General features: G+C 36.0%; 2 protein-coding genes across 7 annotated transcripts in view; one reads left to right on the top strand and one right to left on the bottom strand.

The window, feature by feature from the left end:
- The window catches only part of AZI2 (5-azacytidine induced 2), a 36,033-nt gene extending 30,814 nt beyond the window's left edge, over positions 1-5,219 (bottom strand). The window contains exon 1 of one of the 3 annotated variants that reach the window (XM_045088996.1): positions 4,658-5,212. In XM_045088996.1, the coding sequence (XP_044944931.1) occupies positions 4,658-4,760 (103 nt within the window). In that variant the 5' untranslated portion in view covers positions 4,761-5,212. Of the gene's footprint in view, positions 1-4,657 lie in introns of all 3 variants that reach the window. The other 2 variants (XM_004754317.3, XM_045088997.1) reach the window with 2 other exon arrangements.
- A 3-nt stretch (positions 5,220-5,222) lies between these two features.
- Positions 5,223-25,638, top strand: part of ZCWPW2 (zinc finger CW-type and PWWP domain containing 2) — a 131,039-nt gene continuing 110,623 nt past the window's right edge. Inside the window, exons 1-3 of one of the 4 annotated variants that reach the window (XM_013057166.2) lie at positions 5,223-5,312; positions 12,502-12,616; positions 24,213-24,317. The gene's annotated coding sequence lies outside the window, so the exon portion shown is untranslated. Of the gene's footprint in view, positions 5,313-9,499; positions 12,617-24,212; positions 24,318-25,638 lie in introns of those variants that run through there. The other 3 variants (XM_013057169.2, XM_045088998.1, XM_013057170.2) reach the window with 3 other exon arrangements.

Below are 25,638 nucleotides of genomic sequence, written 5' to 3' on the forward strand. Positions count from 1 at the left end.
TTAAACATTTATGGTCCTGGTTAGTTCTGTATTATCAATTGGTAAACATCACCTAACTTGTGCATGGAGACTGTGTTTTTAATAGTATAGGAAATAAATTCATAATCATTGTCTCTCTCATCACAATAATATAGGAGAATCAGATATATTTACCTATAGGAAATATATTTATATAATATGCAATTATTTTATATATTTGGAATTAAATTGTTTCTTCTTAGAGGTTTACATAAGAGATGTATAAATTAAAAGAAAATTAAAAACAGTTAAGTGAGGGGTGCCTGGATGGTTCAGTCAGTTGAGCGCCCAACTCTTGATTTTGGCTCAGGTCGTGATCTCAGGGTTGAGCTCACGCCCTGGTGAGTCACCACGCTGGGTGTGGAGCCTGCTTAAGATTCTCTCTCCCCCTGCCCCTCCCCCTCCTCATAATCACCCCTACACTTACATGTGCACTCTCTCTCTTTAAAAACAAAAACAAAAAAACCAGAGTGGGGTTAAGGTGAAAGATGTTGACGTTTATTGCCGAGAACAATGAAATTCCCAAGAATGATTAAAAGGTGTTCTGGTCAGCCAATTCCAATGTGAGGAGGAGATGTTTCCACACTATCAAGCAATGTTCCAGACACCAGATGGGTAGCCTACAATTCAACTCCATTCTGATAGTATCTACCAACATATTCCACAGTTTAAGGGCTTGCTCCCACAAGACTGCCCTCTACTTTGGATGCTAACTGTAAGCCTAGGTTGTTACCTGTGCTTCTGAACATACATATACATAGGGTGAGGTCCTGAACGAAGCCACTGCTGTCCTTCTGGAATTTGAGGCCAGCATAATGGCATGTGAAATGTTCTGGAAGCTCTCGGAACCATCCCTCTTTTGGTTTTTACAAAGGCTTCCTTACATAAAATGATTAAATCATTGACAACTGATTAAAATTTCAGTGCCACCAACCTTGGTGGGGATGAAAGGCTCAACCCTCTAATGATAGGATTAGTTTTCTTGGCAATCAGCTCTCACCCTTAGTTGCTGTCCAAAAGTCACCATATTAACATAAACCCAGTCTTGGTAGAAAGGAACTTGTTAGAAATAAACAAGACATGCCTTTCACCTTCATTGCTCAGTAAAAGATGTTAAGAGACCAAATATTATGACAAAAGATGATCCTATAACTCTTTATCCTCAGGAAATTTCCAAGAGTTTGGGAGCTGTGGGCCAAGAACTGTGGACTAAAGCCAAATATATATGAGAAATACATTTTGATCATCTAAACGATCAAATACATATTTCTTATAAATCACAATATTGCAATGATAATGGAGAAAGAAGGGCACAATTTGCCAGATAAGGTGGACAGAAAGGAGCAAGAGCTGTTTGTGAGGCTACAGAAGAGACAAAGGAAAAAAAATTTTAACACTTTAAGAATTATTTTAGAAAATCTTAAATTTCAATATTTACTACAATCAACATTAAGAGTACCCTGAGTTAAGACATGCTATATATACTGGCTTGTGACATATTAGAAAACACAGAAATATCTTCTTTTCTAGGGAAAAAAATATGATTATTCTGTCATATTTCATCATCATCATATTTACCACATTCATCACTTAGCAAATACCAGGCACTAGTGCTTCCAAATGCATTTTCCAATTTCTTAGGTAGGTACTATAATCCTAATTTATAAACAAAGTCTTAGAAAAAAATTAAATATCTTATTTACAGCTATATGAGTAATCGGTGGCAAAGGTGGGATGTAAACCCAGATAAGCTTCCTTCTGAATTTGTGCTCTTAATACAACATTTTCAGAGACAACAGAACATGGATTCAGATTTGTTCTAATAAGAATCCAGAAAGGAAAAGCTCAGTGGTAGAAACAACCCCAACCAGAGATTCAAAAACCCAGACTCTAGTCTACAATCTGCCACCTTGATTACTGATTGGTTTACCTCTCAGGATGTAAATTTTCCCACCAATAAAAAATGACAAGGTTGAACTTCATTACTAAGATGCTACCTTCCTAAATTGTGAAAGGAAAATTTAATGCAAATATAGAATAACAACCTAAACAGATAGAAGGAGTTCCATTTTTGCCAAAAACTGAATAAATGGTATAGTACAAATCTTAGACCTCAAATCCATACCAAACATGGCTAAAAAGTTATCACCACCATCCCAGATGAAGAAACTTAAGCTCAAAGAAGTGTGGTTAATTTGCTTAAAATCACACTGGCAGTATATGACAGAGCTAGGGTTGGAATTAAGCATTATCTAGTGGGCTCTTTCCTCTGTTCTACATTTCCTTCTGAACTGAATCTCCTATTGCCATCATCCTCCTACCTCTGAAAAGCTAGAATATCCCTAACCCACTTCATAGGTTTATTCACAATACAGTGGAGCAAGGATTAAATCTTAGGGAGGCAAAGAGACCAACACTTAAAATCCTCGTTCTTTTTTGTTTTTTCTAAGATTTTATTTCTTTTTTGGGGGGGGGCAGAGGGAGAAAATCCCAAGTTGACTCCCCACTGAGCATGGAGCCCAACTCTGGGCTCCATCTCACAGCCCTAACATCATGACCTGAGCCTAAGAAGAGTCAGATGCTCAACTGACTGAGCCACCCCGACACACCCCCCACCCCATATTTTTTGAAGATTTCTTTCTTTTTAGACAGAGAAAGAGCAGTGGAGCACACACGCAAACAGAGAAGAGGCAGAGAGTGATGGAGAAACAGAGAATCTCAAGCAGACTCCCACTGACATGGAGCCCTACCCCAGGCTCAATCTCACAACCTTGAGATCATGACCTGAGCCTAAATTAAAAGTCCAAGACTTAACCAAATGAACCACTTAGGTGCCCCTTCACTCCCTATTTTTAATTAAACAATTGGGGCAGGAATGGCTTAACTAGTTTATAAAGAAGGGATGATCAAGTGCCTTTTTTCATGATACTATCACTCCGTCTATATACCTCAGAACTCCAATGCCCTATAATTCAGTGAATGCCCAAAATGTGCTCAGCAACAGATATACAGTAGGAAAAACTCCACTCTAATTTCCATATGTCACTAAACTGCATTAGTCCAAAAATGTGTTATGGCTAGGGAATCATAAGATTTTTTTCAGGGTTAGGGTAGGTATGAAGTACAGTCTACTTCTTTTCAGTCTTTTCATAAAGTAATAAATCTCAATGGAATTGAGCACTTACATTCCCTCTTTAGTGTATTAGTATATTAGTAATTTAGTATTAGCAGTGGTTACTCTCTGGTAGCCATTAAGACAACTGTACCTTAATCCAGAATATAAAAACAAGGAAAAAGAAATCACATTTGTTCTGTTCATGGATTATGAAAAACGTCATCACATTTCATTCAATAAACAAAAATGCTCAGTGTTGGTAATTAATATTTACCGAGTGTTTATGGTCTCTCAGGCAGCTTTTAGGGGAGCTATCTCATTTGTTCCTCATAACAATTGGTTAAATCTAAGACCTCTGATGTGGAAAGAATTTCCTGTTATCACAGGTGGACTAAAAGAAAGGCAAAGATTGAAAAGTGAAGCCAGGAATGTAAACCAGCCAGCTGACTACAGCTAGGGAAACTTAGAAACTATGTACTGGTGCCTTGGAGAGTTAGGCATTACTCTCATTTCAAGAGAGTGGGAAAATGGCGAAGAGATTTAGTCTCCTACCCAGTGTCAAGTGAGTAAGTGGAAAATTCAACACTCAGATCTGACTTAATGTTCTGACTTAATCCAGTGCATTTCCCATTACACTATATTCTCTAATACTAAACCCTTATATTTGTATACCTCTTCCCATTTTATAAACAATATGGCATTAAAATTTTCCAAAGACACTGTGAGTGATTATCATTCCTAATTTACAGATGAAGTAGGGAGTGATCACAACAGGTTGGGAAATCAGATATGGCATGTTTAAAGAACCAGAATTTAAATTATGCCGTTGAAATCTTAAGCAATCCAATTCAAAATTCTATAGTAGGAAAAAAAAAAAATGTCTGCTATGTTTAAGAGGCACAGGTCATTTCAGTCTAGTACGTCACTGTCTTCGATCACCTTAGCAGATCTCCAACAACACATGCTGGAGCAGTTCATATTCCAACTTGTATTACAGTTTCAGCGAATATTTTATCTCACTTACGACTATGTGAGTTCCTTGTTTGTACCGTGCGTGTATGTAGGAGTCACTCTACAAATGATCAAAAATCATACCAAACGTACAGGTTAGACACTGCAAGAACGACGAATATCTACTGTTAGCCTCGATAACGGACAGGGCGGGGGGGGGGGGCGCGGGGTGATGACCACTGCCTCAGGCAGTGCCGTCCTAGCCACACGTCCCTCTTCCGTTTTCGATATAAATGCAATCTCAATGAATGAAATACAAGTAATGGCGCCCTAGTAATTCAGAGTACGGAAAGAAAATAAGCAATAGAGACAAAGTGAAAAACCAAGTAGGGCCTGGAAGAGCTAGCGTGAAAAGGTGACAGGACTAAGGGATGCCCAGGCGCGGGCGGCTCCCTAGTCAGAGGGCGCACGGGATTGTGAAGAAAATGACGTGTCTCTTCGAACCAGCAATGGCAGCGGAGGTTGGTCCTGGCACCGCCCGCGCCCCTAGCCCGGCTGAAGCGAGTCACTCACCCCGAAGACAGGTTACGTAGGGCCGCCCCCTGGGCCGCCGAGTTTCGATTCCCCAGTGTTTGGAAACGGACGGAAAACAAACCGGGTCGCCAGGGGTCACCATGGGCTTCCGGTTTCCTCGAAGGCACCACCGCTTCCCCAGAGAAGGCAGCCGCTCCGGGAACGCCGCGGAATTCCCATTTCTTTAGCCTCGGCTGCGCCGCAAGCGGCGCAGCCCGGCCTGTCGTCTAGGGCTCCGGAGGTTCTGGAAGGAGAGCCAGCCGAAGCAGGAATTGCCGAACTGCTGCCGGAGAAGGCCCGTTACCCAGCAACACGCGCGCGAGACCTAGGCCCGCCGGCGTCCGCCTCGTTAGCGTCCGCCCCGGCTGATGGCCCTGTCGCGTTCCGAGGGAGGGAAGCGCTGTCGAGGGGGGCTGGAAGGGAGGACGAATAATGAACCGCCGCAAGTGCGGCTTCCGCCGTCCTCAGGCTGGGCTCCGAGGCCACAAGAGCAAACCGGAACCCGGTCCGCAGGGAGCTGAGAGGGCGTTCTCGAAGCCGGGGCTTTGAAGGGTCGGGGGGAAGGGGAAGGTGGGCGCGGCGTACTACGTGTCCCGTGAGTCTCCGCGGCGGGGCGGGGCCGCGTCGACGCGAGAAGACGGAGGCGGAGCTGGAGGTGGGTAAGCGCTCATCTGGCCTCTGAGGCGGTTGGATTGCTGGCTTGTTTTTTGGCCTACTTCCAGCGCGCTCCTTTCTCTCGGCGTCCGCTTGGGGGTCCCCGAGCGTCTGTGGTGTCTGTTGGATGCGCTCAGTGTTTAGATCGCTGTGGCCGGGAGCTGGGAAACTAACGACGCCTTCGGGGCTGACGGAAGGAAGCTGTTAAGGCTTCCCACCTCCGTTTCCCGGGCGCTGCTGTAAACTTCAGGCCAGCATTTGAAACACAAGCTCGGCGAATTACTCAGGGCAGCATAGTTATTCGGCACAGTGCTCTTTAAAAAACAAACAAACAAAAAACCCTACATAACTGAGTTTAGGCAAAGCTTTGGGATTTGCGGATGGTACCCGGCGGCCCTAGATTTTCTACCGTCTTTAGTAATTTCTAGATGATAGGCCTGAGCTGTGAAGTCACGAGTAGTTGAACTCGTCACTGTCTCTGGAGGTCGCAGCCACGTGAAACCCCTCAAGCTCTAGGGCTGTTTCTGATTTAAAAAAATAAATGAGAAAACGGTAATTGTTGGCAACTTATCCTCATTTACTGCCAGTGGGCAAAAAAGACCCCCCTCGCCACCCTCTTACATAGTGTTTTGTCAACTAAGACTTGAATATTGTTTAAATAAGTGTTCTCTTGGAAGGTGTTTTTACATCGCGTTTTAATTCAGCCCACCTGGTAGCTCTGATCAAACAATGGATTCGACGCAAGGATTAACTTTAAAATACGCTTTTGTTGTTAATCTTCTCTTTTTGGTTTAAGTGAAAGTTCACGGTGGTTATGAACAAAGACCACACGCAACTTAAAAGTTACATCATATTTTTTAAAAATCTAAATAATTAAATAGTTTGCTTTAATTTATCCGGCTGCGGCATGAAAGAGAGCACTGTTTTTAGTATATTAGACGTGAATCGTTTATTTTTTGATTGCCTTGGTAATGCGCTTTGATAATTTAAAAAGCAGACCACTACAGTAAGGATGTTTTGGCTGGTAAAGTTTTGAGGAATGTTTACCAAATCGGCGGAGGTACCCGAAATCATCAGAAATAAAAATGATACTCTGGTTTCTAATTTGTAGATATGAAAATGCTTTCTGTTATTCAACTTTGACAAGTTAGAATACTTTGAGACTTGTCAAAAACGAAGGGAAATTGACTTTTATCTTTTCCCTCTTAGAAAATGACAGCCCATTATTTTAGTTTTCTGATGAAAAACTAAACACCTCCTTACTATCATTATGAGGAAGTTTATTAACAAAATTATTTTGTTAAAATTATTTTCTCTCACCTCATCACAAACACACACACACAGACCCCTAAGGGGGAAAAAAAAGGACATAGACAAAAAGATGTGAACTACTTAAAAGTCTTGACTTGATAAACTGTGTATATCCAAATCTGTGTATATCCTGAAGCAACAGGCTTCAAACAGGGCAACACATATTCCTAACCCTTAACTTTAGAAGATACATGGAGGATTTCCATACATATCCCTACATAAAGGATAGTTTGAAGGTACTAATTCTCAGGTTGTCCCCTTGCATGTTTTCTTCCCTAAAATTGATCTACGTCAGAGTGTGCTGAATCAGATACCTTCTCCCTTCCTCTTTGGTAATTTTCCCTCTACTACTGTAATATAAAGCAATACTTTTAATCTGATCTAAATCTGTTTAGAAAGTGAGTGATTCTAATGACTGGGTAATTGATTCCTTTGTAAGAATGGCAATTGCCAAAGGCCTTCAGAAATATTGCAGAACTTAATTGAGTTGTCAGCTGACTACTAAAAAATAATTTTTGATACATACCTCTATGTGATTTTTGGTACATGGTTTAGTAGTTCAAAAAGATTTTACAACCGGAAATCCTTCTACTCCCAAATTCTTGGAATGGAAGAATACAAAGTAAAAGAAAAACTTTACCTGTTTTTTTCCTAGCAATGAGTAGTATTCATCCTGGATATATGATATAAATGGGTGTTAGAGAAGGGCCTACCTGTTTCTTTATGAGATGCATTTCTAATAAAAGCTGACTTGATATTTTCAAATGAACATAATTTATAATATGTTTGTTACTTGATCAATAGTAGTCTAGTCAAACCATAAGTGACTCTTAATCTCACAAAACAAACTGAGGGTTGCTGGGGGGAGGGGGTTTGGGAGAAGGGGGTGGGATTATGGACATTGGGGAGGGTATGTGCTTTGGTGAGTGCTGTGAAGTGTGTAAACCTGGTGATTCACAGACCTGTACCCCTGGGGATAAAAATGTATGTTTATAAAAAATAAATAAATAAATAAAAAATAAAAATAGTAGTCTAGTAATTTAATGATAATACAATACTAAAGAAAATTTTTAGAACTTATGTTCTCAGGAATTTAAAAATCTTTTTGTTGTTAGAAGGAAATTTGATAGGATGGTCAGCTTAAAATATTTTCAAACACTAAAATGTTAGGAGAAACGTATGCAGGAGAATAATAAATATGAGATAAAAATATGAATATATATAATACAAATTCATATATGAGATAAAAATATGAATTCAAGGAGAAAAGGAATGATAGCCAAGTTCCCAACTGTGAAGGGAAAGCTTGTTCATGTGCTTTTCAACAGGATGAATAATCATAGATATAAATTAGTATGGCATTTACATTTGATTTATAAAAGAGAGAGATGCTACTGTCTGTAGGAACTAGCCTTGTTCTGTATGTACAGTCTATGCTTCATAATAACTTTGAATTGAAATACTTTGTATTCAGTCAGAACTAGCTTCTGACAGAGATTTCATTTTTTTTTTTAATAAAACTTGAGTGTCATAATTGTATGCACAGTAACTAAGTGTAGTGATTTTTTTTGGAAACATGAAGGTGAAGAAAAATTTGATAGCCCTGAAAAGCCCTAAAGTATGAAGAAGAAATATGAAGACAGCTAACAGAACAGCAACAGAGAACCCAGAATAGGTTTGGTATGTTGTACAGAGAAAGAAAAAAAGATCCAGTGGAGAGAATCGTATATTCTTATTAAGTGAAGTAAGAACAACCCTCCTCTGAGGCTTGAAAGTTGTACTCTTGCCGTTTGGGATAATAATTCATTAATTTATTAATTAGCAAATTAAATAACAAATTTATTAATTAGCATTAATTTATTAATTAGCAAATTGCTAAATTAAATAGCAAATTAGTAAATAAATTAATTTATTAATTTATCACCTACCATGTATTAGACATTGTTTTAGGCCCTGAGATGAAACAGGCAAATGACTTTTTGATGTATAAGGAAATAAAATCTATCACGGGAAATCAGTCACATAGACAAAGACGTATGTGAAATTTAACAACATGACAAGCAGTTCCCTCCCACTGATTTTCTTTTATAGCAATTCGTATATGTGCCTATGAAAACTTCTTTTCTTATTTAAAATAGAAAGAAGAAATAATTCGGAGATTTCTGCATGTTCACTGTAAAATCCAAGAAGACAAAGTCAGTTTGTTAGAGGAAAGATATTTTATAAAGCTACCAAATAAACAACAAAAGGATGACATTAAGCTTCTATAAGAACTGTAGAAAGAAATTAAACTAGATTTTTAAAAATAGAATATTTAGCAAGGGAAAATTTCCAAGCCATTGCACAACTCACAGCACATGAAAGTGAAATTGTTGAATTTATAACAGTTGCAAAGTTAAAGACATAAGTTCTTAGCGTAGATTTTTTTTCTTTTTTAAAATTAAAATTAGAGCCGTTTAAGATTCATGGCAAAATTGAAGGAAAGGTATAGAGATTTCCCATAAAACCCCCACCGCCACACATACACAGTCACTTCCATTGTCAGTATCCCCCCCACCAGCTGTTTAATTGTTACAATTGATAAACTTGCATTGACACCTCAAAATCAGGGGCAGTCCATAGTTGGCATAAGGTTCACTCTCGGCATTGTGCATTCTAAGGGTTTGGACAAATGTATCCATCATTATGGTTTTGTATAGGGTATTTTCATTACCCTAAAACCTACTATTGATTTTTAAATTGTCTACGTATGGATAGTCAGTTGATTCTTAAAAGTACAAAAAAAGATTTTTTTAATTTTTTTTTATAAACATATAATATATTATTAGGCCCAGGGGTACAGGTCTGTGAATCGCCATGTTTACACACTTCATAGCACTCACCATAGCACATACCCCCTCCCCAATATCCATAGCCTCACTACCCTCTCCCTACCCCAGTCCCCCTCAGTTTGTTTTGTGACATTAAGAGGCTCTTATGGTTTGAAAAGATGGGTCTTCAATCACTGATATTATATCATTATTTTGACATTCTACTAGTGTTCCCTAGTAGAAATCAAAGCTATTTTGTTCCCTTTGTGCTCAGAATAAAAAAATTTTCGATCATCCTAAACTGATATCAAAATTCTTAATTGTTCTTCTAAATCTTCATAATGAATTGCATTGCTATGTATATGTTATTGGCAGGAGTGTTTAAAAAGTTCTTTATCCTGTCCTACCAGTACTTTTTCTAGAATAATTCAAATTTTCAATTTGAAGAAGTGTTTCTTTTGTTTCTGTGACAGGACAGTTTGATATATTTATTATCTCAAATGAACTAATAGGTTTCAAATAACTGTGTTAGATAATATAGAAGTTTATACATCAGAGATAAGACAGAACTAGAACTACTTGGAAATACTTAACTATACATTGAAAAAATCATTGATATTTTGAGCTTAGTGACTGAAGTGATTGCTCAAAACTAAGAGTTTTAGAAGCCAGACTACCTTATTATCTTTCAGTTTTGATTTTTAGTTCTGTTTAGATGACAAGGGAATGAAATAACTACATCTACCCCAAATCTTGTATTTTAACTTGGCAATCTATTAGCCGCAGAAATACAGTTTAAATTATCAATAACATTTATATTCATGAAAAATAGTTATTTTTTGACATTGAGTATGTAATTCACTAAGAGTATATCATTCACTAAGTGGGGATATTTAATGTTTTGGTCAATATTTGTTGTAAAAGTTATGAAACATGGGCCAAAGAATCTAAAGAGAATGAAAAAAAATTTTTTTTTTGTCTGTGCAGCTAGGCAGAGGACAATTACAGTTTTCCAGATAAAGCAAACTCACTTAAAAAAATATGCATGTGAAAACAATATATGCATGTGGAGATCTTTGGGGGGAAACAATGGCTTGGGTTGAGGAAAAGTGGAAGAGGCCTGAGGAAAAATTTTATTCATCTTGATATTAAATGAATCAGCATACTATTCCATAATCCTTGTTCTCTAAAAATAAAGCAACAAAAATCTTAAAAGATTATAAATATCTTTCATCTTTACAGAAACTGTGAGACAAGTTTATTCACTTTTTTCAGAAGAGAAATACAGAGCAATAAGGAAATTGTCAACTATAAAATGTAGCATTAGGCATATTTATATGATGTGTCTATGAAATGTTCCTTTAGTTAAGAGTTAGAGTGTGCTTTTACCCTACATGACCTAGATTATGTCAGTCTCACTTCTCCTTTTTGCTGAAAAAATAATAGAAATTTTAAATATTGATAATACATAATGTTAATAATTGTGGTCACTTCTAATGATATCTTAATAAAAAGTTTCAGAAAAATAGATTTGAATGACATTCATTGCTTTGAATACTGGAGGATATATTGAAAACCAAATATCTCAGTATTAATGTTAAATGTACACAGACTGCTCAAAGACTGTCATGTTGGATTAAGAAAAAAAATGTGCTGATAATAAAAGATCTGTGGAAAACAGCAAAGGATACAAAAATATCGATCTTAAATAAACTAAGCTGAAGTAGAAAATAGCCAGATATAAAATATTACCGTGAGACATAGCAGATTTTCAGAAAAAAAAGTATTAATTCCACCAGAAGATTAAAAAAATTCATCTAATAAAACAGCTTCACAGTATATGAACTAAGAGATAAACACACACTACTAGAAGATTTGAAGTTCCCTCCTTCACTAACTGATAGAATGGAAAAAAAAAACATAATAGATGATTGGAATTAGAATTATTAACATCACACCCCCTAGGATGGCTATCCTCAGAAATAAAAAGCAAATGGAAGATATTTATGTTAACATTAATATGGAATCTCAAGGGAATCCCTGAATCCAAAACAGTCTTGAGAAAGTGGAACAAACTCGAGGTTTCACATTTGCTAAATTTAAAACGTGTTACAGAACAACACAATCAAGACAGTATGTCATTGACATAAAGACATGCATATAAATCAATGGAATAGAGAGCCCCCTCAAAACCTTCATACAGGTGGTCAAATGATTTTCAGCAAAGATGCCAAGACCATTCAACAGAAAAGGGCAATTTTTTCAACCAATGATGTTGGTTTTGGGAAAACTGAGTATCCACATGCAAAACAATGAAGTTGGACCCTTACCTACCATATACAAAAATTAAGTAAAAATTGATCAAAGCCTTAAATTTTAAGAGCTAACACTATAACATTCTTAGAAGAAAAATAGGGGAGAACATCATGGTATTGGATTTGGCAGTGAGTTTTTGGACATGGGAACAAAAGCATGGGCAACAAAAGAAAAAATAGGTAAGTGAAGGCCTCTAAATCAATCACTAATAAAATACAAAGAATCATCTAGTGACTGCAATCTTGGAAAAATACTGTGATCTTTACTTTAAATTTCATTAGACATATCTAAAATAACATGACTGAGGAGTAAAGAACAGCTTCAAAACTAAATCATACCTATGCTTAAATATATAACATAAATGACGTGTGAAAATGTTCACATGTGTTCACGTGTTGGTAAGCAAATTGTTCCGGATTACAGCCCGATTTATTTATGTTTTTTCCTTCCATTACAATTACAGTTAAAAAATAAAAAAGAAAATATACACGTAACAGCAAAGGAAAGAGGGAGTCATCAGTGGATAAAAGATTACAAGTATTCTGAAAGAAACTAGGTATGAACATTTCAAAGAAATAGAGCCCAGGAAGTTTCAGCACAGAATATATTAGGCTTCACAGTGGAGCTGGGAATCAATCTTCCTAGAAGATGATGGCAAGGCTATGAAGGCCCTAAATGTAAGATGGAAGAAGATTTTTGGAAGTCTTTTATGAAACTAATGTGCCTCCTTGTCTTCTTCATTTCATCATGCAGAAAGACAGGCAATCCAGAGTGTCTTCTAAGGCCAGAAGAACAAAGGACCCACCCACTCTAAAGAAACTGAAAATTGGACAAACTGGGAAAAAGCTTTAGATTGTTTCTCTCCAGGGTAAGAATCCCAACTTATTCCTATTCTCAGTGTGTCATGTTTACTTTGCAAATTTAGATGTGATATGTTGAAAAAGCATGTTCTCAGTTTTACATTATGCAATTTAAAATTACTTCTGTTTTCACGTTCTCATTTTAAAACTCTTGATTGATTTTCTCAATACTTGTTTAGTGATTCTTGAAACAATAATTATGTAGTTACTCACTAGCACCCAGTGTAAGAAAGTCATCAACGCTTTATTAGAATTATGGCACTTATTTCTAAAATGAGGAACACAAATGACAATGTATAAATCATTTCGAATGACAAGTTGAAATTCTCTAATTAGACTAGATTGAGAGTCTATTCTTGTGCCTTGCGATTTGAGGGAAGTGGTGAACTTAATTGAAGATCGTTCTTTCAGGTTAGTGGAACAAAATTTTATGTTTAAGCAAATCAACTATATGACTTCTGTGCAAATAGCTTAGAGAAAAGTCCATTGAGAATAGGCACACGTAGGGAGAAATAAAAAAGCCCATCTGAAATCAATGCTCTCTTTGCTCAACCTACAGATATAATTCGAATCCATTTATAGCACTATTATATTTGGTAGATGATCTGAAGAACTTAATCGTGATTATCCTTGTTAGTTCTGTTATTTTATGCTGACAAGTCTCACTATACTGAATAAACTGAGATACTTACAACCAATATAGCATATTAAAGCATATACATCAATTACTAAGATTTGAAGTTCGCATTTAGCACAATTTATCAGATCTCTAATTATTTGTTAACTGTTCCCTTAAAAAAAATTAAAGCTGAAGAATATAGTTGCTGCAAAAGATACCAGTTTCTCATTCTGCCAGAAGCTCTTTCTTTGCCTTCAACTTTAATTTCTGATTTGGGATGAAATTCATTAGTTATCTTCATTAGTAAAACAAAAAGGAAAGAGAATATCTGTTAAGCATCTTGGAGCGTTTATTAAGCTACAGTCTATCCAGAAGTATCTGCATAAACTAGTCCATGAATGATAAAGCTAAATTACAATTTTGCATAGATAATAGGCCCTTAATAAATTTCTGTTGAATCATTAAGTACAATCTAAGGTTGACAAGTAGGCACAAATTAGGTAAATGAATGAACAGCAAGTGTTAAACTTACTTCACAGAGAAGATTAAGGATAAAATGCATTTTAATGTTTAGAAGCAGGGGCACCTGGGTGGTTTAGTCAGTTAAGTGTCTGACTTGATTTAGGCTCAGGGTCCTGAGATCCAGCCCTACATGAGGCTCTGTGCTGGTGGGTGAAGCCTACTTAAGATTCTTTCCCTCTGTGACCACCACTCATTGGGTGCTTTTGTGCATTCTCTCTCTCAAAAAGATAAACGAATAAAACTGCTTTAAAGTTTAGAAGTAAACTAAATTAGTTGTTAATAAGCATCTGAGAAAAATCCTTAAGGAAAGATGAAATAATTGGAGTACACTCATTCCACTTTGGTTTCTGCATGTTTTATTCTGTCCAACTACAAACAGAACTTACTTAAAAGCAAGGTAGAAAGGGAGTCAGACATTTATTATATATCTTTAGTGTGTCAGATACTGAAATGGGTTTTATATGCTGTTTCATTTTATCACTGAAACCATCCTATGAATTAGGTATTACTGTGATCAACATGTTCAGATGATAAAATGATACTCAGATCATTTAACTGACTTGCCTTAATTTAAAAATCTCAGGAAATGGAGCTAGAATTTAAATCCAGAGCTACAGATGATGATATTTAGTTGATACACACAGTCATTCTGGTTGTTAAATATTTTGAATATCAACACTGCCTGGGCCAGTCTTAATTCTGAAGTTCATATTATTTCCATTATTTTATAATACTCTAAATGTTTAGTGCTTTTCTTTGATAGGAACTTTTTTAGATGCTGGGATACAGTGGTTAACAGTATAATAATATAAACCTTGACCGAAGTGGACTTTCATTAGCTTGTAGAGGACTTCATCAAACAAATCGTAATACAGTGTGTTAGGAGGTGTGTAAAGGAGTTGAGAGTCCTAGGGGCCCATGATAGGAGATTTGACCCCTACTTACCATTTTTTAGATTGGGTTAGACATCACCTGAACCTGGTCTAATACCTTCTACCTAAAGGCTTAGCATGCCACATCTGCTTCCATAGCATTCCATTTGTCTCCTAGTGCTTAATGCTCAACATTTCTTGAGGAGAGGGATTTTGTCTTTGCTTAAGCATTATGTCTGGCTCACAGCAAATCCTCAAGAACTATTTTAGAACCCAAAACAACAAAAAAATAGAGTCAGGGTTTAAAACTGCAGCAAATATGCAAGAGAGAAGTTTTAGATAAGATTTTTGGGTATTATGATGAGAAGTGATGGAGATTTCCTTGTAAAGTAGGAGGCAAGTTTATCTTTTGAGAAGGAGGAAGATGGTATAGGATTTATTTATAAAGGTTTAGAACAATAACTGTCCAGATGCAAGAGGAAAGAGAAAGAATAAAAAGGATAGCCTTGAAGATGTGCTAATAGCTCCTCTGAGATTGGAATCTTTCAATATGTTGTGGTACCGATAGGCATGACTACATAATTTCCTACAAGAATCCGCATCTCAGATGCAAGAAATCAGAGATCAAGCCTATATTTGTTAGGAATGCTCTTGGCCTCAAGTAGTTGAAAAGATAAATAGTAGTTTGAACACGTAGGGGTTAATTTTGTCACATATACAGAAGAACAGAAATATAGAATGATGATAAGATTCCTAAAGTTAAGAACAAAAAACTTAACTCCTCGGAATGTTACTATGGGTTCTTGTCTGCATATCAATTGGGAATGGTTTTTCTTTTGTTTTTTCCTAAAATATTATTTTGTACAATAAATATTTTTTAATTAAAATTGATCTTTAAAATAAAAGTTCTGAAGGAAAATATCTCCCTGTGTCCAAAACATTTTTTGGTTCATGCTGAATGTTATTAGCACCAGACAACACTTGAACATCATTAAGGAATCCAGGACTATTTGTTGTGCAAGTAATATATCAAGAGGTTTCTTAAAAAATGGCTTCTAGTTCTGGGGTGACAGGGAAAGGCAAATTATGGTTGATGAGGCCTGATCTTCTACCAAGACTATTAAGTAAGTGAAGCTTATGTTTTTATGCCAGATTTCTTCTCTTCAACCATTTGTAGAATGTTTGTCGTAACTTACTCTGCTCACAATACTTTCCACTTTGCTCTTTTCTTGCATTTCTGTTCTCCTAATTCACAGAATTAAAAAAAAACAAACCCCAGAAACCAACTTAGAGTTAGCTAAAATTGTTTTCTCCATTTCCTTCATAATTTCACTTTAGCATGCTCCAATGAGGTTTTCATCTCTACCTCTAACTTATTGTTGTTCATTGATCATTGATGACTGCCATGTTTCTCTGTTCCTCTTACTCAGATAAGCAATATCTAATATAATCAACTGCTGTGTCTCTCTGGAAACATAAAATCACCAACTTTGATCCAGTTACTTAGGCTGAAAGCTTAATAGTGTTGATCACTACCTTTCCCTTATTCCCTACACAAGATACAACTGTGAGTTCTACCTATTTCACCTCCAGAACACACAGAATCAGTCCCCTTTTCTTAGTGCCTGATTTCTACCCAAGACCAAAACATTATCTCTTTTCTAAAATCTATTTTTTACTATAATAAATTTTTAAAATATATACTTTGTTGAATTTTACCATTCATACAAAAAAAAAAGTGTGAAAGTTGTAGATGAACTCACAAATTATCCCAAAGTTAGTGTACATGTATAACCACATGCAAGGTATTAATCAATCTCTTCTTCTCACTCATTATCTTTGAAGAACATTACCTGCCCCAGAGAAGCTATCTCATGGCCACTTTCAATCATTAGACCCCTTTGATCCAAAACTCACTACTATCTTAACTTTTAACACTGTGAATTTGTTCCACTTTTTTGAAAACTATTTAAATGGAATCAAGGGGTGCCTGGGTGGCTCAGGCGTTAAGCATCTGCCTTCCACTCAGGTCATGATCCCAGAGTCCTGAGATCGAGCCCTTCATTGCACTCCCTGTTCAGCAAGAAGCCTGTCTTTCTCTCTTTCCCACTCCCCCTGCTTGTGTTCCCTCCTCACTGTGTGTCTCTCTGTTAAACACATAAATAAAATTAAAAAAAAAATAGATAAAAATAAATAGAATCAAATAATATGTATTTTTAAAATCAGGCTTCTTTTCGTATGTTTCTGAGATTCACTCAAGTTTTGTGTAGCAGAAGTTTGTTCATTTTTTTGCTGTATATTATTATAAAATGTGAGTACACCATATTTCACTTTCCTGTTCTGCAGCTTATAGATTCTTGAGTTTATAGTTTTTGACTACAAATCTTGAACATACCTTGAAATTACCTATTGAGACAGGTAGATACAGATATTAGATATAGATATTTGTATCATATATATACCCAGAAGTACTTATGGTCAAATTTAGTAGATAGTGAAGAGTAAATTGCCAGTGGACATACCAATTGGCAACCCATCCAGCTGTATATGAAAGTTCAAGTTCATTTGTATCACTAAAACTTGGCATTGTCAATCCTTCTAACATTGACTTTGCTGATAAGTTTGCAGTGGTATCTCATTGTACTTTTAATTTGCATTTCCTTTATGACTCTTAAGTTGAGAAACTTTCATATTTATTGGTCATATGGATTAACTCTTTTGTCAAGTACCTATTTAGGTCTCTTGGCTGTTTTTCTATTAGGTTTTCTGCCTTTTTTCTAATTGATACTAGATCTGTACCAGAAATCCTGCCTATATTTAACTACCTGTCATACTGGTCTCATTTTTGTCCTTCACATAGGCTCAGATTTTCTTCTTTTCAAGGATGTTTATGGGTTGTGTCTTCAGTTTTCAGGTTTCAGGTCAAATGTCATCTTTCATATAAACCTTCCTTGACCATCTCCTCATCTCCCCCGAAAGTGTGTATCATTCTCTTATATCATCCTGGTTTTTTTTTTTTTTTTTCCCCTTAAGCATCCATCAACATGTGAAATTTTATCTTGTTTATTTATTGGTTTGCTTATATATACTGTCCACTTCGCTTCTTACTAGAATGTTAACTCATGTCTGTTAAGTTATCTCTGTTTTTATTCACTGCTATTTCCCTAGCACCTGGAACTTTTGTGTGACATGTGAGAGGTTTGAAGTAAGTATCTATGAAAAAAATAGAATGAGGACACTTGGATGGCTCAGTCATTTGAGCATCCGACTCTTGGTTTTGGCTCAGGTCATGATCTCTGCGTTATATGCTCCATGCTCAGTGGGGTGTCTGCTTGGGATTCTCTCTCCCTCTCTCTCAGCATACCCCCAACTCGTACTCTTACTCTGTCTTCCAAATAAATAAATAAGCCTTTAAAAAAAAAAAGAAAGAATGACTGAGTGAATCAAGGAACAAATTAATGCCAAATTTGAGATACTGTTCTTACTGATATATTTACAGAGGGGTACATATCATTTTTCCCCAAAGAGTATATATTTTTGTAGGTGAAAGGAATTTTCTTGAACTAGGATCATTGCCTGATATTTCTTATGTGCATTATAATTATATTCATAGTAAGATTACTTAACCCCTATTGATCTTCATTTTCCAAGGTGACACTAAGAGTAACCATTATTGATATATTGCCTGGTACACCTTTACAATGCTAAAATTTACAAGTCCATAAAACATTTTTATGATTTAACTTTTGTAACAAGAAGTTGTTATAATTGGCAAAATTATAAACAAGTACTTTGGGTACACAAGGGTTTAAGGCTATTTAATTAGCAGAGACCCTGCAGGTTGAAATTTATTGAAAATTTGTAGTTTGATGGTTTATTTGGAAACTTGTTTTCATATTAAAATATTTCGTCAGAATTTTCAATAATTGATTTTAATTGAAGATCTGATATATGGACTGTAATTATGAGCAACATAATAAAAAATATTAAATCTGATAAATTACTATTCAGAATTTTCTGTCGCTACTTACCACTTTGATATATGTAGATCAATATGTAGATCAATATCAATTTTTTAAATAAAGATTTTATTTATTATTTATTTGACAAAGTGAGAGACAGAGAGAGGGAACACAAGCAAGGTGCATGAGAGAGGCAGATGCAGGCTTCCCACTGAGCAGGGAGCCTGATGTGGAACTCAATCCCAGGACTGGGACCATGACCTGAACCAAAGGCAGGCATTTAACCAACTGAGCCACTCAGGCATCCGGTTAGAATGTTTATTTCAAGGATAGATTATGTTGCTAAAATATTTTTAAGAAATTACTCTTTTATATTGTTAATTTTGTTCTTTTATACTTATATTAGCCTTTTGTATTTATTTCCTATATTCATTTATAAAACTCATTGAAAATTTAATTTTATTATGTTTATTTAAAACACATATATACCATATATACTTGCAGTCTGATCTCATTATTCATGGTCATTATGTTCTCCTACATTATTGTGAAAACTGTATTAGCAAATTCTGAATCCTTGCTCCTAGAAGAAATGCAGAATTAGATTCCTACAAACCTTTGGTCACAACATTTTCATTAATCAATCAATACAAAAGCTTATTTTTTTATGTATGTTTCTGTTTAAAGATAATTTATTTGATCTATACTATTGATTCAGTAACACTGAGCTCATGACCAACAGCACTTGCCTGAACAAAGCTTACCTAGCAGATTTTCTCCTTAAGGCACATCTCTGCCTTCTTGAGCTTAAGACTGCTAGCCCGCTGGGGGTGGAGGGGGGAGGATAGGGGGACATCATTTTTAACAATAAAATCAGTTACTGAAAAAATGTGGCACTAAATAGATCACAAAATGGTACCTCTTTATAGTATGAGAGCTGAAACAAGAAGACACAACATTGCCTTGTGAAAGTGCAGCAAATATTGATATTGGGGGTAACAAATACTTTATAGAAAGTAGGCAAAATTGCAAAAATGGAGTCTGTAAATAATGAAGATTGATGTATAGTTATATGAAACAATACAATTTTAAATTATCCAACATAAAAACTTTAGAAAATAGAGCAGAAAACAATTTATAATCTTACCAGCATAAGATTCTTTTTTTATATATTTTTCAATTTTTGCCTCTGTTGTATATATTTTCAAATATTGCAGTTTGTTTTCCACCCAGTTTGCTGCTGGAAAGCCCTTCACCTCCTCCATTAATGGGTTTTAGGTGGAGCTGTCTTTACCCATGCTTTAAGGATGGGTATGTGACCTATGCTTTAAAATTATGGTATTCACCCACTATAGTTACTGATACTGGGATAGAGCCAGTGTGGTGCCATAAGATTTTTGCTAGATTCCTGCAGAGACACTTGCTCTTTTGTACTGGACTTGAATTTGCTGCCACCATCTTTTCTATAGAATCTAAGATTGAACCTAATGCCAAAGGAGGCAGAGAAGAGAGATTAAGAAAAACCAAATCCTAATGAAATAATTTAATTGGTTCTAATTTATTTTTATAAAATTATATATATTTAAGGTGTATAATGCAACATATATATATATATGAAGTGATTACTGCAATCAAGCTAATTAACATATCCATCATCTCACAGTCACCTTTTGTGCATGTGTAGTAAGAACACTTAAGATTTACTCTTTTAGTAAATCTCAAATATATAAATTATTAACCATAGTCAACATGCTATGAATTAGGTCTCTAGAAATTAACTCATTTCCGTATAACAGAAACTTTGTTCCCTTTCACAAACATCCCCATTTCCTCCCCACCCCTGATAACTACCATTTCCTCTGCTTCTGTGATTTTGACTTTTTTTCAGATTCAGTGACAGTCATCCAGTATATTTTTTTTCTGTGCCTGAATTATTTCATTGAGCATGATGTCTCCAGGTTCACCCAGGTTCATCCATGTTGTCAGAAATGACAAGATTTCCTTCTTTAATGCTGAATGATAGTCCAGTGTATGAGGTATAGGTTTGAATAAAGTAAACAGTGTCACAGTGAACATGGGAAAACAGATATTTCTTTGAGGTAATTTTATTTTCTTTGGATATATACCTGAAAGTGAGATTATTAGATTATGGAACAAATAGGTTTTAGGTTGTGCGTACATGCATATGTGTTTATGTGTGCATGCATCCTTGTGATTGATCCTGGATGAAAACAACTGAATTAATTCCACATGACATTTAAGATCATATGACAACATTCAGTTGTTCAGGTACAGGTGAGGGGGAAAAAAGATGACCGAGTTCATCAAAAGAAGATCAAAGGCAAAGAGGTTTCTAAAGATTTTTGAAGGGAATAATTTTAATGATGGGCCATAGAATCCAAGCTGGAAAAGGATATAAATGAAGACAGGACTGAAGTGTAATGTATGATATGTTACTTGAAAAGTGATTGGTTTTAATGGACTTTTTGGGAGGACAAGAGGATTAGAGAAGCTTGCAATTGATATTTTTGCGGGGTGATAATACTGGAAGAAAGTACTTATGGAAGAGAATGGTTAAAGTGAAGTGAGTAGAAATAGAGAAGCAGAGTTGAGTATCAGAAGATGGCAGAGCTATGAATTGGACATTAGATGAGGACAAGGTGTTTACATTTCCATCATACGAGTAATTCCATATATAAACCAAATACAGGTAAGTAATTTATAGGTACTTAGCTTAATTTTAGTGTTCAATTTTGCTTTGGTAAAATAAAAAGAGCTTCAGAGTCAAGATCTCTATCTAAACCTGAGTTTGCTATAAACATGTATCTTAGACCAAGGAGAAAAATTTTGATGTTTATCAGGTGCTTGTATCTCCTGCCCCCATCCTACTCATACATAACCAAGGTCTCTTTCTTCTGCCAGCAAAGAAAACGGAATGTTCAGCCAGCCCTTTCCCTTTTGAGGATAGTTTCAAATAGATGTCCCACCTTTCCATATTTAAGCAAAAGTGAAAACCTATCCATGTTTCAAGGTCTTGACTAGTCCTGGGGTTACAACTATGTCTGTCCCCCCCAAACTGAGATTTGTGAGCTATTGGAAGAATATGTATATGGTCACAGCAGTTCCCTTTCTGGGCCACCTTGTCAGACTGCAAGGTAATTTTGCTGAAAGTTACGACATCAGTGATGAGCTTCTTCTTGGAGTCCATTGTTGTGAGTGGAGGACCTGGCCTATGCCCAGGGATTTGGCTAGTTGAGGATCATATTTTAGGAGACTGAATCATCTCTGTGTCCCACGTTCTTCCCAACACTCATCACTGCCTTCTTTTAAGATTTGTTCCTTATTAGTAATAAAGTATAAATCTATTTAGTAATTCTTATCTATATAAATATCTCCTAAACTAATTTGATCTTGTCATTTGTAATTATTCTTCCACACCTTGCTGGAGGACCCATTTCAAGAATCTCAGTCTGGGGGCTCCTGGGTGGCTCAGTAGGGTTAAGCATCCGACTCTTGATTTTAGCTCTGGTCATGATCTCAGGATTTTGAGATGGAGCTCCACATCAGGCTCTGCGCTCAGCTGGGAGTCTTCTTGAAATTCTCTCTCACCCTCTGGTCCTCCCGGACCCTGCCCTCTCTAAAATAAATAAATCTTCGGGGGGGTAAAAAAGATTCTCTCTTTCCCTTTCCCTCGACCCCTCTCTCTCTACACTCCCTCTCTTAAAGAAAAAAAAAGGAAAAAAAGAATCTCAAAGTCTGATTATACAGGTAGATTATTTTCCCTTTGCTTTGTCATGTGGATGTTAACTTGACCTAAGAACCCAGCAAGAAGAGAGAGATTGAATACTACCACAGAAGTAGTTCTTTGTAGCTCGAAATTCAAGACTTTATAGATCCTCACTTAATCTCTAGTATTTTCAAACTCTGGAGCCTAACACTGTTAGAGCATTTGGTTTATTTCAGTGATAATTCAAAAGCCTTTTCCCCCATTCATGGCAGTGTCCCTTCTTAATGTTTCCAATTTATAGTAGTAAACACCCTCTACCAGTGGTTCCGTAGTCTGTTGAATGACAATAGCATAGTATTCCAACCTTCAATGGTTTCAGTCATAACCAATAAAAAGAGAGATGGGGGCGCCTGGGTGGCTCCGTGGGTTAAGCCTCTGCCTTCGGCTCAGGTCATGATCTCAGGGTCCTGGGATCGAGCCCCGAATTGGTTCTCTGCTCAGCAGGGAGCCTGCTTCCTCCTCTCTCTCTGCCTGCCTCTCTGCCTACTTGTGATCTCTGTCAAATAGATAGATAAAATCTTAGGGGGGAAAAAAAGAGAGAGAGAGAGAGAGAGAGATGAACGCTGAAGCAGTCTAACTATTTCCACCACAGACCTCTTGTTTTGGATGAGGAAAGACACCGTTTCTAATGGTTAGGTATCTCTGAAGGCTGGATTAGAATGAATTTTTAGCCTGTTAACTTCTCTGTTAATGGAGAGAACGTGTCTATTTAGTGAAATCATGAACTGGTGCCTAAATCTGGTTTCTATCTGTAAATATCTAATCTTGAGCCCTGAATTCCCAACTAGAATTCACGTTCTTTTTGCCTTAAAGTAATTCCTAACTTGTGAAAGGTTGGTACCCAACCCCCTGAGAGGTTATGGTGAAGGTTAATTTGTGGTTTGTTTTAGAGTAATGATTTAATACGAGGTAGAGTTGAATATTTTACCATTACCCCAAACTCCCATTTGGTAGTCCTTCAAATATATCTCAAATCTCAGACTTTCTTCTTCCTGTCCTAATAAGGCCCCCTCAGTGTCACACTAAAAATATATATAAATATTATTTTTGAGAGCATTGAATGGGAGCCTGGGTGGAATCAGTTGGTTAAGTGTCTGACTCTTGATCTCAGCTCAGGTCTTGATCTCATGGTCATGAGTTCAAGCCTGTGTTGACATGGAGACCTGCTTAAAAATAAATATAAATAAATATTGAAAATTAAGTTTTTATGAAGTTTCTTAAGACAGTGACAGAGAGGAAGTCCTTCATAATATGATGTAAACTAAAATTTTCTTTACCCACTGTACCACCTCAAGTACTTCTCCAGCTGAGTCTCCCTGTTGCATCATCAGTCAGATAATGGCTTTGATACAAAGATGGCTTCTGGTTCTAACAACACACCTCTATTTTTTTGTAATCTCATGTGTTAGAAAAGGCAGAAAGTAGGTTGTGTGTTTAATATAAAAAGCACTTTGAGGAAGTCCTTGACACCCATCTATGGAAGTCTTGCTGCAGCTGTAAGAAAGCAGTTTCTGAGAAGCTGGAGAAGCAGGGTATCAGAGCCTCTATTTCCACTGAGGAGTGGTGACTAAGGGTTATTTAGATGGGGAACAAAAACCCTAGTTTTTAGTAAGGCTGTATTAGTTTGCTAAGGCTGCCGTAATAAAGTACAACAGAGTGAGTGGCTTAAAAAAACAGAAATTTGTTTTCTCATAGTTCTAGAGGCCAGAAGTTTGAAATCAAGGTGTCAGGAGGGTTGATTCCTTTGGAGATCCTTGAGGTAAAGACCTGTTCCAGGCCTCTCTTTTTGGCTTGTATATAGTCACCTTCTCTCTATGTTTTCATATTGTCTTCCCTCTGTAGGTGTCTGTCAAAATTCCTCTTTTGATAAGGGCATCAGTCATGTTGGATTAGGACCTACGCTAATGACTTCATTTCAAATTAATGGCCTTTTTAAAGACCCTATCTGTAAGTACAGTTACATTCTGAGGCACCGTGATTTAGGACTTTAACATATAAATTTGGGGGGGGGCAGATATAGTTCAGCCCTTAACAGTGGGTTTCCAGCTTTTGACTTGGATACTTATAGTTAAAGACATTTTCTAGAATGGTTTTGAATTGGTCTTTTTTTCTCCATTTTTACAAACTCTGAAGCCAGTACTAGCTTACTGAAAGAAAAACGTGCATAATATTTGAGATAGCAAGTGTTTCATTGGAAAGCTACATGCCACTATAAAGTCTTTATATCTCCTTCTAATGAATGAAATTAAGGGAATTTCAGGGAAGAGAGATATGATTAATTGTGTGATAGCCCATATGTAATTCTGTCCTTCTATATTGAGAAGCAGTGGTTGAGACATTTTTCAAATATGACTGGCTATACTTGTTTTCCCTCATAACAATAAATTTTGTAATAATACATCTTGGCATTGGAAATATATATATAAAATAATAAAAGTATATTTAAATATATATAAAGTATATATAATATATATAATAATAATATGTAATATAATATATAAAAATATTTTAAAAGTATATATAAATATAAATAAAAGTAGTCTTGACACTGGAAGTATTTGTTAAGAGTTTCGAATTAAGGTTTTACCAAGGTTCAGATCACTCAAATCTTTACTACTGAAATATTAATCAGGACACACTACACTTTCCTAGTGTAAATATCTTGAAGGAGAAAGTAATTCCTAAACATACAAAGAAGTAACTTGACTGTCTATGTTGTATCTTGTGTCTCTTCCCTCTATGTTAATATTTGATAAGGTGTTTCATTTATCTAAGACTTCTAAAGCATAACCAAAGTTGTCTTTGGGAAAACTGGCATCTTCTAATTTAGAGATCCTCTATGAATAGTACCAAAACATTACTATATATTGTTATATAGTATATATATATATATATATATATATATATAGTAATATGTAATATGTTACTCTGAAAATGAAAATGTATAAGTCTTCAAAATGGCAAAAAAACAAAGGCTGATGCTGCTTGGGTTTCATTTCTTAGAATGCTTACCATGTTGACTTTTGTTTGTATTATGTGACCAGTGATTTGACTAAAAACCTGCACGATTAAGTTTTAGTTGTAGATTCAGTTGATCTTTGTGAAGTATTTACCTTTTTAGAGTGGGCATTTGACTTGTTTTAACCTATTAGAATTTTTTGTTTTATTTTGTATTAAAGAAAAATTCTGGAAGAAAATAAGTACATATTAATGCTGAGTGGGTTGGTTTTTTGGGTGGCTTATTTTAGTCAGGATTTCTGTACATTGA

Source organism: Mustela putorius, unplaced genomic scaffold (assembly GCF_011764305.1).
Source record: "Mustela putorius furo isolate JIRA1106 unplaced genomic scaffold, ASM1176430v1.1 tig00003834_pilon_pilon_pilon, whole genome shotgun sequence".
NCBI lineage: Eukaryota > Metazoa > Chordata > Mammalia > Carnivora > Mustelidae > Mustela > Mustela putorius.